General features: G+C 37.5%; 1 protein-coding gene across 4 annotated transcripts in view; it reads right to left on the reverse strand.

Moving 5' to 3' along the window:
- Positions 1-6,080: 6,080 nt before the first annotated feature.
- LOC124798460 (venom dipeptidyl peptidase 4-like) overlaps positions 6,081-18,299 on the reverse strand; it is a 539,163-nt gene continuing 526,944 nt past the window's right edge. For all 4 annotated transcript variants that reach the window (XM_047261885.1, XM_047261884.1, XM_047261886.1 and 1 more), the window contains 4 exons: positions 10,655-10,849; positions 10,381-10,541; positions 7,976-8,187; positions 6,081-6,896 (listed from right to left, as the gene is read on the reverse strand). In XM_047261885.1, coding sequence (XP_047117841.1) covers positions 6,801-6,896; positions 7,976-8,187; positions 10,381-10,541; positions 10,655-10,849 — 664 coding nt within the window. In that variant the 3' untranslated portion in view covers positions 6,081-6,800. The remainder of the gene's footprint in view (positions 6,897-7,975; positions 8,188-10,380; positions 10,542-10,654; positions 10,850-18,299) is intronic.

The raw sequence follows: 18,299 nt of genomic DNA on the forward strand, positions 1-18,299 counted from the left end.
TACCTCATACATCAAATATAGAACTCAGAGTAAAGATGTGCGTTATCATAATTAGTTTGTAAACATCAGGTCACATGCTGTGGGGAAGTATTACTTAAGAGATGTGGAGTCTACACGCTGGAGAGCATTTGTAATCTCCTTGAAGCAAAGAGGAATGAAGAAGCTCTGGTACCATGAAAGATCTCCGGCACCAAGGAAGGTGCTATGATGTATATAAGTGAGTGTTGTCATATACTATTTACAGACAGAATGTTAACAAGAGGTCTTTGAAACAGTCATATAAGTTGGTTTCCATGTAACATGTAATCTTTTGTGACAGTTTGTGGCAATATACAGAGTTAACTGGAGCCACTCTACATTTTATTTAAGTGGAGAAGCAGTGTTTTGTTTTATAGCCACCTCACTTGTAGAAATCTGCATGGAGGAAAGAAGTTTGATGCCGAGGAAGTGCAGGGCACAGCATAGCTGGACCCTGAGGTAAATCACAAGAGTTGCAAGGTTAGATATCTGCATCAATCTAATAAGGTAGTGTTAAGGTGGCACAGTTAGGTGAAGCTGCATGGAGTAATAGGACTAGAACAAATGTTGCTCAAGCAGTCAAAACATCGCCACACTAGCTAAATACAGCAGTCATCAGTCACTAACACTCCACAGCACACCACTAATATTGTATTCGAATATTAGAGGATGTTTTTGCCCTACTCATTTGTATTAACTTAACTTTTTTACATTTAGAACAAGCTGCCATTCATGATACCAAATAGAAACTCAGTCTAAGTCTTCCTATATCCTCCTACTGTAATTCAATGACAATAATTTCCTGTGCACTACAGGGTCATCAGCAAACAGTGACAGATTGCTGGTCACCCTTGCCATCAGAGCATTTAAGTACACAGAGAATTAGTAATCATACCATATGTCTCTGGAGCAATCCCCCCTTGTCTCTGATGAATACTTGCCGTCAAGGACAACATAGTGAGTTCTACTACTTAAGAAGTCTTTGAGCCATTGATCTATCTGGGAAAAGTGTTTCATATGTTCAGACCTTCAATAACAGTCTGTAGTTGGGTGTAGTGTCAAATGCTTTGTGGAAATCTAGGAATGGGCAATGTGCCTGTTGCCCTCCATCCATAGTTTGCAGGATATCATGTGAGAAAAGGGAAAGCTGCTTTTTGCATGAGTGATACTTTCTAAATCTATGCTGGTTTGCGGATAAGAGCTTTCCTGTTGCAAGGAAATTTATTGTATACAAACATGGAATATGTTCAAGATTTCTGTAGCAACCAAGGTTAAGGATGTTGGTCTGCAATTTTATGTGTCCAATCTTTCTCCCCTCTTATATTCAGGAGTCACCTGCCTTTTTCCAGTCACTTGGGACTTTGTGCTGGGTAAGAGATTCGCTATAAATGCAAGCTAAGTAAATGACCTATGTTGTAGAATACTCTCTGTAAAACTAAATTGTGATTCCACTGGTACCTTGAAACTTATTTGTTTTCAGTGCTTTCACTTGCTTATCTATGCCACGGATGTCTATTACTATGTCTTCTGTATGGGAGTGTGTATAGCATTCAAATAATGATATGTCTATATGACCCTAATGCATGAATAATTTCTTAAATATGAAACTTACTTCAGTTTTCCTTTAGCTGTTTTCTATTGCCACACCAGACCTTTGACCTGCTTAGTGATTTTATGTAGGACCAGGACTTTCTCAGGTCCCCAAATAAGGTTTTTTGCTAAGATGTTGTTGTTGTTGTGGTCTTCAGTCCTGAGACTGGTTTGATGCAGCTCTCCATGCTACTCTATCCTGTCCAAGCTGCTTCATCTCCCAGTACGTACTGCAGCCTACAACCTTCTGAATCTGCTTAGTGTATTCATCTCTTGGTCTCCCTCTACAATTTTTACCCTCCATGCTGCCCTCCAATACTAAATTGGTGATCCCTAGATGCCTCAGAACATGTCCTACCAACCAATCCCTTCATCTTGTCAAGTTGTGCTACAAACTCCTCTTCTCCTCAATTCTATTCAATACCTCCTCATTAGTTATGTGTTCTACCCATCTAATCTTCAGCATTCTCCTGTAGCACCACATTTCGAAAGCTTCTATTCTCTTCTTGTCCAAACTGTATATCATCCATGTTTCACTTCCATACATGGCTACACTCCATACAAATACTTTCAGAAACGACTTCCTCACCCTTAAATCTATACTCGATGTTAACAAATTTCTCTTCTTCAGAAACGCTTTCCTTGCCATTGCCAGTATACATTTTATATCCTCTCTACTTCGACCATCATCAGTTATTTTGCTCCCCAAATAGCAAAACTCCTTTACTACTTTAAGTGTCTCATTTCCTAATCTAATGCCCTCAGCATCACATGACTTAATTTGACCACATTCCATTATCTTCGTTTTGCTTTTGTTGATGTTCACCTTATATCCTCCTTTCAAGGCACTGTCCATTCTGTTCAACTGCTCTTCCAAGTCCTTTGCTGTCTCTGACACAATCACAATGTCATCGGCGAACCTCAACGTTTTTATTTCTTCTCCATGGGTTTTAATACCTACACCAAATTTTTGTTGTTGTTTCTTTATTGCTTGCTCAATATACAGAATGAATAACATCAGGGAGAGGCTACAACCCTGTCTTACTCCATTCCCAACCACTGCTTCCCTTTCATGTCCCTCATCTCTTATAACTGCCATCTGGTTTCTGTACAAATTGTAAATAGCATTTTGCTCCCTGTATTTTACCCCTGCCACCTTCAGAATTTGAAAGAGAGTATTCCAGTCAACATTGTCAAAAGCTTTCTCTAAGTCTACAAATGCCAGAAATGTAGGTTTGCCTTTTCTTAATCTAGCTTCTAAGATAAGTCGTAAGGTCAGTATTGCCTCACATATTCCAATATTTCTACGGAATCCAAACTGATCTTCCCCGAGGTCGGCTTCTACCAGTTTTTCCATTCGTCTGTAAAGAATTCGCATTAGTATTTTGCAGCCGTGACTTATTAAACCGATAGTTCGGTAATTTTCACATCTGTCAACACCTGCTTTCTTTGGGATTGGAATTATTATATTCTTCTTGAAGGCTGAGGGTATTTTGCCTGTCTCATACATTTTGCTTCGCAGATGGTAGAGTTTTGTCAGGACTGACTCTCCCAAGGCTGTCAGTAGTTCTAATGGAATGTTGTCTACTCCCGGGGCGTTGTTTCGACTTAGGTCTTTCAGTGCTCTGTCAAATTCTTCATGCAGTATCATATCTCCCATTTTTTCTTCATCTACATCCTTTTCCTTTTCCATAATATTATCCTCAAGTACATCACCCTTGTATAACCCTCTATATACTCCTTCCACCTTTCTGCTTTCCCTTTTTTGCTTAGAACTGGGTTTCCATCTGAGCTCTTGATATTCATACAAGTGGTTCTCATTTCTTCAAAGGTCTCTCTAATTTTCCTGTAGGCAGTATCTATCTTACCCCTAGTGAGATAAGGCTCTATGTCCTTACATTTGTCCTCTAGCCATCCCTGCTAAACTATTTTGCACTTTCTGTCAATATCATTTTTGTGACGTTTGTATTCCTTTTTGCCTGCTTCATTTACTGCTTTTATATATTTTCTCCTTTCATCAATTAAATTCAATATTTATTCTGTTACACAAGGATTCCTACTAGCCCTCGTCTTTTTACCTACTTGATCCTCTGCTGCCTTCACTACTTCATCCCTCAAAGCTACTCATTTTGCTTCTACTGTATTTCTTTCGCCGATTCTTATCAATTGTTCCCTGATGCTCTCCCTGAAACTCTGTACAACCTCTTGTTTAGTCAGTTTATCCAGGTCCCATCTCCTTAAATTCCCACCTTTTTGCAGTTTCTTCAGTTTTAATCTACAGTTCATAACCAGAAGATTGTGGTCAGAGTCCACATCTGCCCCTGGAAATGTCTTACAATTTAAAACCTGGTTCCTAAATCTCTGTCTTACCTTCTAGTATCTCTGATACCTTCTAGGATCTCCAGGCTTCTTCCATGTATACAACCTCCTTTCATGGTTCTTGAACCAAGTGTTAGCTATGATTAAGTTATGCTATGTGCAAAAGTCTACCAGGCGGCTTCCTCTTTCATTTCTACTACCTTTCCTTCTCTTCCTGTTCCTGCTATCGACTTCCAGTCACCCATGACTATTAAATTTTCATCTCTCTTCACTATCTGAATAATTTCTTTTATCTCATCATACATTTCTTCAATTTCTTCGTCATCTGCAGAGGTAGTTGGCATATAAATTTGTACTGCTGTAAAAGGCGTGGGCTTCATGTCTATCTTGGCCACAATAAGGCATTCACTATGCTGTTTGTAATAGCTTACTCGTACCCCTATTTTTTTATTCATTATTAAACCTACTCCTGCATTACCCCTATCTGATTTTGTATTTATAACTCTGTATTCACCTGACCATTAGTCTTGTTCCTCCTGCCACTGAACTTTGCTAATATCCACTATATCTAACTTTAACCTATCCATTTCCCTTTTTAAATTTTCTATCCTACCTGCCCGATTAAGGGATCTGACATTCCATGCTCCGATCTGTAGAATGCCAGTTTTCTTTCTCCTGATAACAACGTCCTCTTGCATAGTCCCTGCACGGAGATCTAAGATATGATGGTGCAAACCATTGTATGCTTATGCATCGATTTTTTATAGACGAACAAATTTTTACTAACTTTTGTGTGTTGACATTTCCACATTCTTATGCAACACGAATGCAACAATCTCTGCTTCCTCAACAGTTTCCAAATTTTGTCACTAAACCATGGTATAATTTTGGGTCAAGGCAACAACAACTCACCTTCCATAGGGTTAACATACCTGCATGTTATTTCTCTCATATTCACTTGTTTACCCTCCAGTGTAAATACTTGTTCATAGGAATGTTTGTTTGCTTGCTTGTATTAACTTTCATTTGTGCTGGTGTTGTATAAATGAGGCTTTTGCATGATTAAGCCTGTCAATCCATATTTTAGGAACCACCTTGATTTCAGCACCAGGCATTTGGGAGCAGCACTTGGGTTGGAGAAGCATACAATTGACTATTGGGTGCTGCCACAATATCAGAAATGACTTATAAGTTACATTTAATTTCTTTTTGTTTTTTTTATTAAAAAGTACCTAAACTTATTCAATTAATGATTTGTTAGTCTTCAAGTGATCAGAAATACGTAAATTTTGGTAATGTTTTAGTGGGTGGCATTAGTCAAATGTCAAATGTCTTTTTTAAAGTTTACTTTTTTTTACAATATTTCTGAAAGTCTTTCAGATGTCTGTATATGCTTGTGAAAGTAATATATTAACAAGCTTAATTCTAAGAAGTGTGAGACTATGTTATGTTTTGCCAAGTCTTTTAAAAAGTTGATCAATGATTTGTTTGTGATCAATTCATTCATGTTTTGGCAGCGTTAAATCATAGATCTGTTGCTTTCCTTTTGTGTAGAGTTTTTTTTTAAGTTGGTTGTTTTTAAAAGATAAGGATACTATGTCTAGACACTATATTTTGCTGCCAATTCTCATTGGTATGATAACTTACAGAAATAAAATAAATATGACATGAATCTTTTTATTTAGTCATTCATCATGCGAAACATCTGTATGCAACATGTTAACAGTGACCCATAAAATGTCTGCAGTTTATACAGCTTACTTTGTTTCAGCTGCATCCATCTGCAGCGTCATCAGTGTAGAGAGATCTGCTAACTCAGTTTTGTGGCATGAACGCAGATGAGTGTGCATGAACATTTTCGTGTTCAGAGCTGCATTAAACAACAGCACTTCTTTCTCATTAGTGGTTACATATTTTATTTTCACATTGTCTGTTCTTGCCTTTCATTCTATGGGTGCTGTTCTCTTTTCGATACAACACAGTGAAGAGCAGCAGTCATCAGATATAGGTATTAGCGGCCCTCTAACCAAACTACTTTTTTGATTAATGTACCTTTGGTGCAGTATACACTTCATTCTGTGAAAAAAGGACTGGATGAACAACAATACCTAATGTAAATGCTGTTAACAAAATTTTGTGAACTACTACAATACTTAGTTTTGATTCAGTCAGTTTATTCATCAAGTTTTTCATTTATATATTAGTAACAAAAATAAATTTCTGTAATAAAGATTATCATATATTTCATAAACATATACACACAACATAAAAATTATTATGTACATTTAATTTTTACAACATTTGTTCATATAAATAGTTCACAAGTGCTGTGTACTTATGATGATGATGATGATGATTATGTTTATGTGATGTCATGTTGATATATGACAAAAACCAGCTGCCATTCTTTACTGTACAATATAAATGAGTAAATGAAATTCCTGTGAGCTGCTCTTTTGATCCAAATAATATTAACATGTCCACAAAACAAAATAATCAAGCTCTTGACACAGATGAAGCCACACACTGTACACCACCTTAATTTGCAAGGATACAAAGAATATTGATCGAGTCCACACATTCTGCTTCAATACAACAAATTTGGTGTTATGAAAATAAAGTAACTTACATCAGTTTCAAACTTGTACTGATTATGAGATCTGTCCCAAAACACGTACAGAAGTTTCTGACTAGTTCTCACAACATTCAAGTAATTAGTAAACACAACATACACCTTTTCCTCCAAGCTATTAACGAGTATACTGAAATAGCCCCAAAAACATCTCATTACTGCTCAGAGTGTCTGATAAATTTAGGCTTTCCTATGGGGCTTATTCAGTTCAGGTTGAGCAACTGAGGTCAAACATGCTGCCTCACTTTAAATTGAAACACTCCTCCAGAAAGTCTTCAAGTGTGTGGTACAGATGAGGCCTCACACCAGACAGTCCATGTTCTTCATCTGGATAACTCTGCCAAAAATGAAAAAGAGTTGAATTCTCCTTTTACCACATCATGCATTGTGAAAGATTCTTTGCAAAGAGGAAGAGTTCTGCATGAAGTACATCGCCTAAATTTCATGTGTGTTCAGTATACATGTATAGCTTCTGTAAATAAAAACTACTTGAAATATAATGGGGAATCATTAATTAGTGGACTCAAAGATAAGTACTAAGGCTGATGGCCTGTAAGTAGTGTACTACATAAACAGAAATAAAAAAAAGACTACTCATATTATTAAGGAACTATTTGCTGTGGCAGATCAGTGTTTGATTATTTTTTGATCTTGCACTGTTTCCTGTGATAAATTTCAAACAAACTGATCAGCTCAGTGACAGTAGATGAGGAGTTTATTACAGACATATTCGTGTACTCCATCACAAGGCAAAAACTGCAGAGCTCCTGTGCAGGCTCACCAAAAATTAGATGCCTTGTCTAAATGTTTTGAATTGTGAAAAGAACAGATGGAGACATAGTTGAGCTCAAATTTGTCTCACTTTACAGGTAAATTTGGAAATTTGTGGTAAATTCCTATGGGACCAAACTTCTGAGATCATCGGTCCCTTTTACAGGTAACCACCATTCATTGAATACATTTGATAAGTACACTAATTTGGAGCATAAGGCTATGTTCTTTTTTGAACACTTCATAGTTTAAATTTTCCATAAAATGCATCTGTAATAAAACAGTGCCAATGTCTGAAACAATCATAATTTATGAAGTTTATCACAGTGTAAGAATACAGTTCAAGGTCAAAAAACAGCTGTGCCCTAAAATGCTAGGCAACAGATAGTTCCATAGCAATGAGAGCAGTCTCATCTCTTTTTCTGTCTGTTAAAGCCATTCAGCAACCATATTAATATCTGTCCTTTATTTCATGTTCAAATACAGAGGGCAAAATGTATACTTCTCCACAAATTATTCAGTGTAGTTCACACTGTACGATGGTTTGTTTGCACTACAGGTGGTTTCTTGTCCCTAAATTATTTTCAGTAATAAACATTAAAGCAATATATGAAAAAAATCCATACTTTATGCAATGACTTTTACCTGTTGCCTGAAAAGAATATCCTTGTGTTCCAGTGCCTTGGATAGCATCATCGACTGTTGGTAGTGTACATTATCATCCAGTGTGCCATGAACTAAGAAAAACATTTTATTCCTGAAATTGTCAACTTTGTTTATCAGTTGTGAAGCTACATATCCTTCTAGATTGTCATCTACAGTTGGTAACCCCATGTACCGTTCTGTATAAATTGTATCTAGAAGAATGAGAAAGACGAAAATGAATTTTTAAATTATAACAACAACAACCAAATTAAAAGAGAAATTATATTACATGTAAGTGTCAGATCACAAAATTGAGACTTAATAAAAAAAGATGATCACATCCTAAAAAAATATGTGCCCACTCAGTTTAACATCTTCATATAAGATTAACTAATGAACTACTTATCATAGGCGCTCAACCCTCAATCTCTGGATGTGTGAGATGACACTGGTTTGACTGAACCACTTACAAACCTCACTCAGCACTACAGTCTGGATTTTCTCAAGCCAAATCCAGTAAAAACTAAAGCTTTCATATTTCACATAGGCGAGCAAGAGTCTAAAAGGAAGAGCATGACTAAATGATGTTTTATGGAGCAACATCAGAACAAAAATAACTTATTTCTGGGAGTAGTCTGTGGTTATCCCCTTATTTCAAACAAACATCACCTGTTATGTGCTAATAAATCAGCAGGAAGGGAGGATCAGTGCCATCAACTGACCAAGCAAGGTGGCACATTTGAGTGGAGGAGTGTGGTTCATTTCCCTGTATCTGACCATGTAGATTTCCATTCTCTTTACCTAAATGACTTGAAGTGAATACTGGGATGATTTCAGTAGAAATGACTTGGCTGGATTTCTCACTTATCCTTTTCCAATCTTATCTTCTGCTCTATCTCTGAAAACTTTCTCTTCAAGAGAACATTAAACCCTTTCTTTCCTTTTTGCCATCCATGGCATGACCATACTCTTAACTGGCCATTAATTGAAATGTGGGTAATGCTTTCTCGGGTCCACAGTACACCAATAAAACAGTTCCAAGAAGATGTGAGTAGTAATCAAGTGAATTAATTTCCTCAGCACCAACTCTTAAACTCAACAGAAGCTTATAGCACAATAACATTAAATACGAGGGGTGTTTTTTAAGTAAGTACCATTTTGAAACTAAAAAAAGACATGTTAAGATATCTCAATAATTTTATTTGTACATAAAAGCCTGTACCTTAATCTATTCACTGACGCCACCACAGTCTGATTCTTCCTTATTTACGTTGTGTACTGAGTGTTTAAGATGCCTCTGATAATCGTGAGTCCCATCGACTGTGAAGTACGGGCTGTTATAAGATTTCTTAGTGCTAAAGGCCTAAATGTGATAGATATTCATGGGAGATCTGTGCAGTTTACGGAGAAAACATTGAGTGATGGAATGGTAAGAAAGTGGGTGAGAGCATTTAAAGATGGCCGTAAAAATGTGCATGATGAACAACGGAGTGGCCGTCCTTCGGTTGTTAATGAAAGTGTGGTGCAGGAAGTGGACAATAATGTGAGAGAAAACAGACGCTTTATGATTTCCTTCTTGCAGGATGACTTTCCTAATGTTTCTTGTAGTGTTTTGTATGGCATTGTGACCAAGCAGTTGAATTACCAAAAACTGTGCACATGTTGGGTACCAAAAATGTTGACGGATGTACAGAAAACCAAATGTTTAGACAGTGCATTGACTTTCCTTGAGCGGTACCACAACAACGGTGATGATTTCTTAAGCCAAATTGTTATGGGTGATGAAACATAGGTGGCCTACATCACACCAGGATCAAAGCAACAGTCCATGGAAGTTGAACAAGGGCATTGTTTTGCTGCAAGACAATGCCCGTCTGCATGTGGTGAAACAGACCAAAGATCTCTTCACATCTCTTCAATGGGAAACTCTAGATGATCCTCCATACAGCCCCGATCTTGCACCCAGTGACTACCATCCGTTTCTGCACTTGAAGAAACACCTGGGCAGTCAGCATCTTCAAGATGATGATGAAGTCAAAACAGTGTTGATGCAGTGGTTAACAAGTCAGGTGGCAGACTTCTATGAGGAGAGTACTCAAAAACTGGTACAACATTATGACAAGTGCCTCAATATTGACGGAAATTATGTGGAAAAGTAGATTAAGGAACAGGCTTTCATGTAATAATAAAATTATTGAGATATCTTAGCATGTCTTTTTTTAATTTCTTACTTAAAAAACACGCCTCGTAACTTACTTTATTTTTGCAGCTTGAGAAAAACTAAACATAATCCTTTCATTATAATTTGATGTTCCCATGGTTCTCCATGGCATTTTGTTACTTCTACTTCACCATTCACTATACTAAATGTAAGTGTTTTGATAGAGTAATCCTGATTTTCTTACCATAATATGCCCAGTCTGTTACAGGTGCCACAGCAATTCCACATTTGAACACACCCTCTCGGTCTGTTGCTAATGCCATACCAGTGCTATAGCCTCCATAGCTCCAGCCCCAGATACCTGTTCGATTTTTATCAACAAAATCGAAGTTGTCCTGTATGTATCTGCAGGACAAGGAAAGGAAAATATTTAAGATTACTTTTGTAGTAACAATTCCACACTCAATTTCAAAAGCAGTTTGAGTAACTATAGCCTTATTGTTAATACCTGTACTTACTTTGTTACACTTAATTGGTCTTCAATTTCAACCGTTCCTAGTCGACGATAGCCAGCAAACAACATTTTATTCCCTTTCAATCCAGAACCACGACCATCAATTGCAGCATAAATAATACTTCTGTTCACTGTCAGATATGTACTCCAGTCAATACTGAATCGTTTTGTGACTTGAAACGAATCTGGACCCCCATAGCTGAAATGGAAAACAATGCAGTAACATTACTTATTTAAACTTACATGCACATTGATAATCCATATCTTTTTCTTTTCTCTTTGGGAGTGAATTTATTTGCTCTGATACTCCAAAACTAGCTAACACTTGGTTCATGAATCATAAAAGAAGGTTGTATACATGGAAGAAGCCTGGAGACACTAGAAGGTATCAGATAGATTATATAATAGTAAGACAGAGATTTAGGAACCAGGTATTAAATTGTAAGACATTTCCAGGGGCAGATGTGGACTCTGACCACAATATATTGGTTATGAACTGTAGATTAAAACTGAAGAAACTGCAAAAAGGTGGGAATTTAAGGAGATGGGACCTGGATAATCTGACTAAACAAGAGGTTCTACAGAGTTTCAGGGAGAGCATAAGGGAACAATTGACAGGAATGTGGGAAAGAAATACAGTAGAAGAAGAATGGGTAGCTCTGAGGGATGAAGTAGTGAAGGCAGCAGAGGATCAAGTAGGTAAAAAGACGAGGGCTAGTAGAAATCCTTGGGTAACTGAAGAAATATTGAATTTAATTGATGAAAGGAGAAAATATAAAAACGCAGTTAATGAAGCAGGCAAAAAGGAATACAAACGTCTCAAAAATGAGATCGACAGGAAGTGCAAAATGGCTAAGCAGGGATGGCTAGAGGACAAATGTAAGGATGTAGAGGCTTATCTCACTAGGGGTAAGATAGATACTACTTCAGGAAAATTAAAGAGACCTTTGGAGAAAAGAGAGCCACTTGTATGAATATCAAGAGCTCAGATGGAAACCCAGTTCTAAGCAAAAAAGGGAAAGCAGAAAGGTGGAAGGAGTATGTAAGGGGTCTATACAAGGGCGATGTACTTGAGGGCAATATTATGGAAATGGGAGATACGATACAGCGTGAAGAGTTTGACAGAGCACTGAAAGACCTGAGTCAAAACAAGGCCCCGGGAGTAGACAACATTCCATTGGAACTACTGACGGCGTTGGGAGAGCCAGTCCTGACAATATTCTACCATCTGGTGAGCAAGATGCATGAGACAGGTGAAATACCCTCAGACTTCAAGAAGAATATAATAATTCCAATCCCAAAGAAAGCAGGTGTTGACAGATGTGAAAATTACCTAACTATCAGTTTAATACGTCACAGCTGCAAAATATTAACGCGAATTCTTTACAGACGAATGGAAAAACTGTTAGAAGCCGACCTCGGCAAGGATCAGTTTGGATTCCACAGAAATGTTGGAACACGTGAGGCAATACTGACCCTACGACTTATCTGATAAAATAGAGTAAGAAAGGCAAACCTACATTTCTAGCATTTGTAGATTTAGAGAAAGCTTTTGACAATGTTGACTGGAATATTCTCTTTCAAATTCTAAAGGTGGCAGGGGTAAAATACAGGGAGCAAAAGGCTATTTACAATTTGTACAGAAACCAGATGGCAGTTATAAGAGTCGAGCGACATGAAAGGGAAGCAGTGGTTGGGAAGGGAGTGAGACAGGGTTGTAGACTCTCCCCGATGTTATTCAATCTGTATATTGAGCAAACAGTAAAGGAAATTAAAGAAAAATTCGGAGTATGTATTAAAGTCTATGGAGAAGAAATAAAAACGTTGAGGTTCACCGATGACATTGTAATTCTATCAGAGACAGCAAAGGACTTGGAAGAGCAGTTGAACTGAATGGACAGTGTCTTGAAAGGAGGATATAAGATGAACATCAACAAAAGCAAAACGAGGATAATGGAATGTAGTCGAATTAAGTCGGGTGATGCTGAGGGAATTAGATTAGGAAATGAGGCAGAGTAGTAAACTAGTTTTGCTATTTGGGGAGCAACATAACTGATGATGGTCAAAATAGAGAGGATAAAAATGTAGACTGGCAATGGCAAGGAAAGCGTTTCCGAAGAAGAGAAATTTGTTAACGTCGAGTATAGATTTAAGTGTCAGGAAGTCGCTTCTGAAAGTATTTGTATGGAGTCTACCCACGTATGGAAGTGAAACATGGACGATAAGTAGTTTAGACAAGAAGAGAATAGAAGCTTTCGAAATGTGGTGCTACAGAAGAATGCTGAAGATTATTTGATGGGTAGATCACATAACTAATGAGGTGTTGAATATGATTGGGGTGAAGAGAAGAGAAGTTTGTGGCACAACTTGACTAGAAGAAGGGATCAGTTGGCAGGACGTGTTCTGAGGCATCAAGGGATCACCAATTTAGTACTGGAGGGCAGTGTGGAGGGTAAAAATCATAGAGGGAGACCAAGTGATGAATATACTAAGCAGATTCAGAAGGATGTAGGCTGCAGTACGTACTGGGAGGTGAAGAAGCTTGCTCAGGTTAGAGTAGCATGGAGAGCTGCATCAAACCAGTCTCAGGACTGAAGACCACAACAACAACATTGAAATCAAAGACATTTCCTGATTTAAGACTCTTCATAGATATAATGTCAAGTGTTGAATTCTTCATACAAGCCCAATTACATTTAAAAATTCATATTAGTTTGAAATCAGATATTACATTACTGCAAGTTTTAATTTTTTAAATTTTTTAGACATTGTGACAATAATTTCAGGTTCTTGTCAGTTATACATTTTGTGCCCTTCATTTGCTTTGTGGAATATTATACAGGATATTATGAATGTTGGAAAATTCGAGTGACAGTCAAACATATGTGGAAACACTGTAGGAGAAAATGTTGGTGTGGTCCACAATAGATTTGGAAATGTGCAAGCTATTACTACTAACAGCAATGAAATAGGACAGGTGCCTTCTCGCCACATAGGGGAATTACTGTGTCACAGAGAGACACATTTAAAAGTAGGGAAAGCAATTGGGTTAAATTCTTCTTTGGGTAGGGAAAAATGTGCACACACAATCTAATAAGAAATATCCGGACACCACTATATAATGCGAAATTGACCACAAGATGACATGAGAAGCAATCCTGCCAGTATAAATTGAGGTGGGGAGTACTGGGTTGTCATAAGAGAAGCAGTAGCAGCAGAATGGATTAGCCAGGGCTTTGAATCTGAGCTGGTAATAGGATGTCACCTGAATATCAGATCTATCAGAAACATTTCAGCCCTTGTAAAGCTCTCTAAGTTGACTGTGGTTGATGCGATGTGAAGTGGACAAGGGAAGGAACTGTCATGGCTAAGGCAAGGCTAGGGAGATCTCATTTACTATTGAACAGGGACTGTTGAGCACTGCAGAGGGTGGTTGTAAAAAAATTGTATGAAATCAACAGAAGGAATCACTTGTGAGTTTGAAAGTGCCACCAGCAGTCCATCAAGCATCTTGATTGTGCATAGGGAGTTAAAACAGAATGGAATAAAATTGTTGAGCAGCTCCTCAGAAGCCACACATTTCTGTAGTCAATTCTAAGTAATACTTGAGATGGTGTAAAGAGTGGCGTCATTGGACAGTGGATGACTGGAAACAAGTGATTTGGAGTGATGAATCATGCTATAGCCTGTGGCTATCCCCTGGAAAGGTTTGGCTTTGGCAAATCCCTCAAGAACATTACCTGCCATCATGTGCAGTGCCAAAAGTGAAGTATGGAGGAACTGGTAATACAGTATGGGGTGTATTTGGGGGTTAGGGTGTGAGCCCCTTATTGTGCATAGGAAAACACTAAATGCAGAATGATATCAACAAATTTTACAACATTATTTACTTCATGCAGTAGAGGAACAGTTTGGGCATTATGACCAGTGTATTAGTATGACAATGCACCTTGTCATAATATAACTTTTGTGAGACAATTGTTTGTGAACAGTAAAATTCTTGAAGTGGACTGACCTGAAATAGAACACCTTTGGCATGAGTGAGAACGTCAACTTTGTTCCAGACCCCAGCATCCAACGTAACTACCTTCTCTGGTTTTGGCTCTTAAGGAAGAATGGGCTGCCATTCAATGACAAAAAATTCAACTAAAATATTCCCCACTAGATGGCGCTATAAGTGTTGTAACATAAATGGGTTTGGCTCCAAATGACAGTTGATGTGCAGTATGATGGCTATGGTGTGAGTTACACATTAAACCAACCAGACTGTGATACTGTGCAATGTGAATGACCTATCTGCTAAAAAAAAAAAAAAAAAATAAAAAAAATAATAATAATAATAAAAAATCTGTGTAATTGACAGGTCCTTGGAGAAGGAAATGGGCTTTGTCTGTCCATACAATGTTCCATGGCCATTCACCATCCACTTCCACACAAGTAAGAAATTCTAGAGATTCTAGAGAGAACGTTTGTCTCACTGGAAGGTCAGCATGAAGCATCTTCTGAATTTTGTATAGACAGCAATGCAGGACATTTCTTAAAATTTTATGCACCATACTCGCTGTCATGTCCAATGTTTAAACAATTCCTGGTGTACTACATCTTTGTATAACACCACTTGACTACTCCTGCATCATCTACTGACGTCAGATCCTGCCTCTGCCACACTCCACTTAAAACAAACCTGTCTTTTTTAATTTCGTATTTATTCTCTCCAGGTCCTTGGTAGACAATGGACAAACACTATTTTCCACATGCTTGAGTGTCTGGTACCTCTGCAGAGCTACTGGCATAGTCACCATTCTTGTACAAACGAGCTTTGCCAGCAGCATGTGATCTTGCATAGAGACAGTAATGCTGAGCATTTTCGATGAAAACTGAGGAAGAGCTGTGTACCACGTATCTTACATTTTGCATATTCTGCCACTGACACTGCCATCTAGTGGTAGAATTTTTGTTAATTTTTCTCTCCATAACAGTTTAAGATGGCGCCGATAGGAAAGTGTAGTGACGCTTCTCTCTCGTTAAAAAGGCAAAAAATGAACAGTTCTTCGTGTAGAGAATGTAAAAAGCGTGTGATGAAGGGTATTCTGTGTATCAAATGCAACTTCTGGTTACACGAAAAGTGCGCGAAAGTAAATCTAAAGTTCGTCAGCGATGATTTTCCGTGGACATGTCACGGTTGTTTACGTGACGAAACGGCCGATCTTGTAAGTGCAGTTGATACAAAAAACGAAATTATAAAGTTACTACGAAGTGACATTGAGGCATTAAAAACCGAACTTTCAACCATCAAGAAAGAAAACGATACATTAATACAAGAAAAGAAGTCCTGTGTGTGTAAAAGCCATCAAACGGAAAATCAAGAAGATCGCGAAAATACGAATGACCGATCGTACTTTAAAAACAACATTTCAAGTGTTCCCGTTGATGTCTCGGTAAACTCAGTAAGCCAAAAACCGGAAGATAAATATAAATGGAAGGTGGTGACATACAGCAAAAGGAAAAACAAGGCGACAGATACGCAACAAAAGGAAAATGACTTTTTAATAATTGGCGATTCGCTGCTGAAGAATATCGCTGTCCCCAATTGCAAGATCGATGTACGACCTGGCATTAGAACGCATCAACTCGGTAAACATTTTAAAAATATGGTAAATGCAAGACAAGATACTACAGAACCAGATTCTGAAACCAGACATAACTATAATGGGGTGTTTATACATGTTGGGACGAATTCGTTAAGGAGCAACAGTGAGGAAGAAATGGCAAGCGAAACAAGAAACATGATCCGTACTGCAAGAAATATGTATGCAGGATCTCGTCTGATACTTAGCGGAATCATAAACAGAAGGTCGGTGAGTGAAAAATATATCGCCAAAATAAACTGTGCTCTTAAAGAACAATGTGATCGTCTTGGGGCAATTTTTATAGACCCAAACAAATTCCTATGTAAAAACTCACTAGCGAAGGATGGCTTGCATTTAAATAGACTGGGGTCTGTAACGTTCAGCAGAATGTTTGCAGATGTCTGCAAAATCATTAGATGCAAGGGAAACTAATATGGCCTGAAGGGGATGAAAAATCATACACTCCAGCTGGAAAAGAAAAATATAAGCACCATACAAAAAAAGACGATACTAAAGAATTTGCCCCAGAATACAGCTCACAACATGTAAACCAACAAAATAAAAATTACATAAAAGTACTTCATCAAAATATTCAATACTTTGGTAACAAAAAATTAGAAGCAGAAGTACTCCTGAGTGAAGTAAGACCAGACATATTATGCATAAGTGAACATGGACTAACTGAAAGTAAAATACATAATGTGGCAGTAAAGGACTACAAACTAGCTAGTTACTTCTGCAGATCTAAATATAAGGGTGGTGGCGTTTGTATATATATTAAAACAGGTACTCTTTCAAAGAATGTAAACAGTGAAGCTGCTACATTTCCCATAGCTAGAGAAAAAGACTTTGAAGTTACTGGTATAGTGGCAGAAGATTTTAGAGTGTTTTGTGTGTACAGGTCACCATGTGGCAATATTAGCATCTTTCTAAAAAAAGTTGCTAGCTTATTGAGAATGAATATGAAGAGAAATCTTATTATATGTGGAGACTTCAACATTGACATGGGAAAAGACACAAAAATAAGACAGGATTTTGAAGAATTGTTAATACAGCATAACATGAAAGTGACAATAACTGCACCAACAAGAGTGACTTCACAAAGTGAGACAATTATTGACAACATAATTACTAATATGTGTAACTATGAGTCACATGTAGTTCAGACAGAAATATCTGATCATCATGGACAACTAATCAGCTTTTGCAGAAGTAATGACACAGTATCAGAACCAAAACAAACAACCAAAGAAATTAGGATCATCAGTGAACAAAATATCAACATCTTTAGAACAATGTTAAGTAAGGAAACCTGGAATGAAATCCTACAGGCCCAGAGTGTAAATGAAAAATATGATGCATTTATTTCAACAATTAAGTACCATTTTAACGTAGCATTTCCCAAAGTAAAGAGACAAGAAAGGCATCAAGATCAAACACAGTGGATTACGAGTGAAATACTAGAACAGCGAAGGAAGCTTCAGGATGTGAGACGGATGGGCGAAGCTGAAAACTATAAAGTGTTAAAAAAGAAGTATAGAAAAACAATAAGAGAAGCGAAAGCAAGAGCAATTGACACCACTATAGCAAACTCAAAAAACAAGGCAAAGGCAGCTTGGAAGGCAATCAATGCTGAAAGAAAGGAAAAAGATGGGTCAAACAAAGAAGAAGGTATTAGGTCAATTAAAGTAGACAACACAGTGGTCACAGATGGTATGGAAATAGCAAACATACTGAATAATAACTATATCAGTGTAGTAGAAAACCTAAAATTGGAAAGAAATAGTCAAAAACAGAAGGGTATTAAGGTACCAAGAAGATCATGCAGTACTATGTTCTTAAGACCAGTCACGGAAGATGAATTGCGGAAAACTATACAGAAACTGAAGTCCAAGAAATCAGCTGGTGATGATGAAATATCAAATCATGTAATAAAGCTGGTATGTGAGGAGATAATAACACCACTGCTGAACATAGCAAACTGTTCTTTCAGAGATGCAATTTTTCCAGAAAAACTGA

This window comes from Schistocerca piceifrons, chromosome 5 (genome assembly GCF_021461385.2).
Source record: "Schistocerca piceifrons isolate TAMUIC-IGC-003096 chromosome 5, iqSchPice1.1, whole genome shotgun sequence".
Lineage (NCBI taxonomy): Eukaryota > Metazoa > Arthropoda > Insecta > Orthoptera > Acrididae > Schistocerca > Schistocerca piceifrons.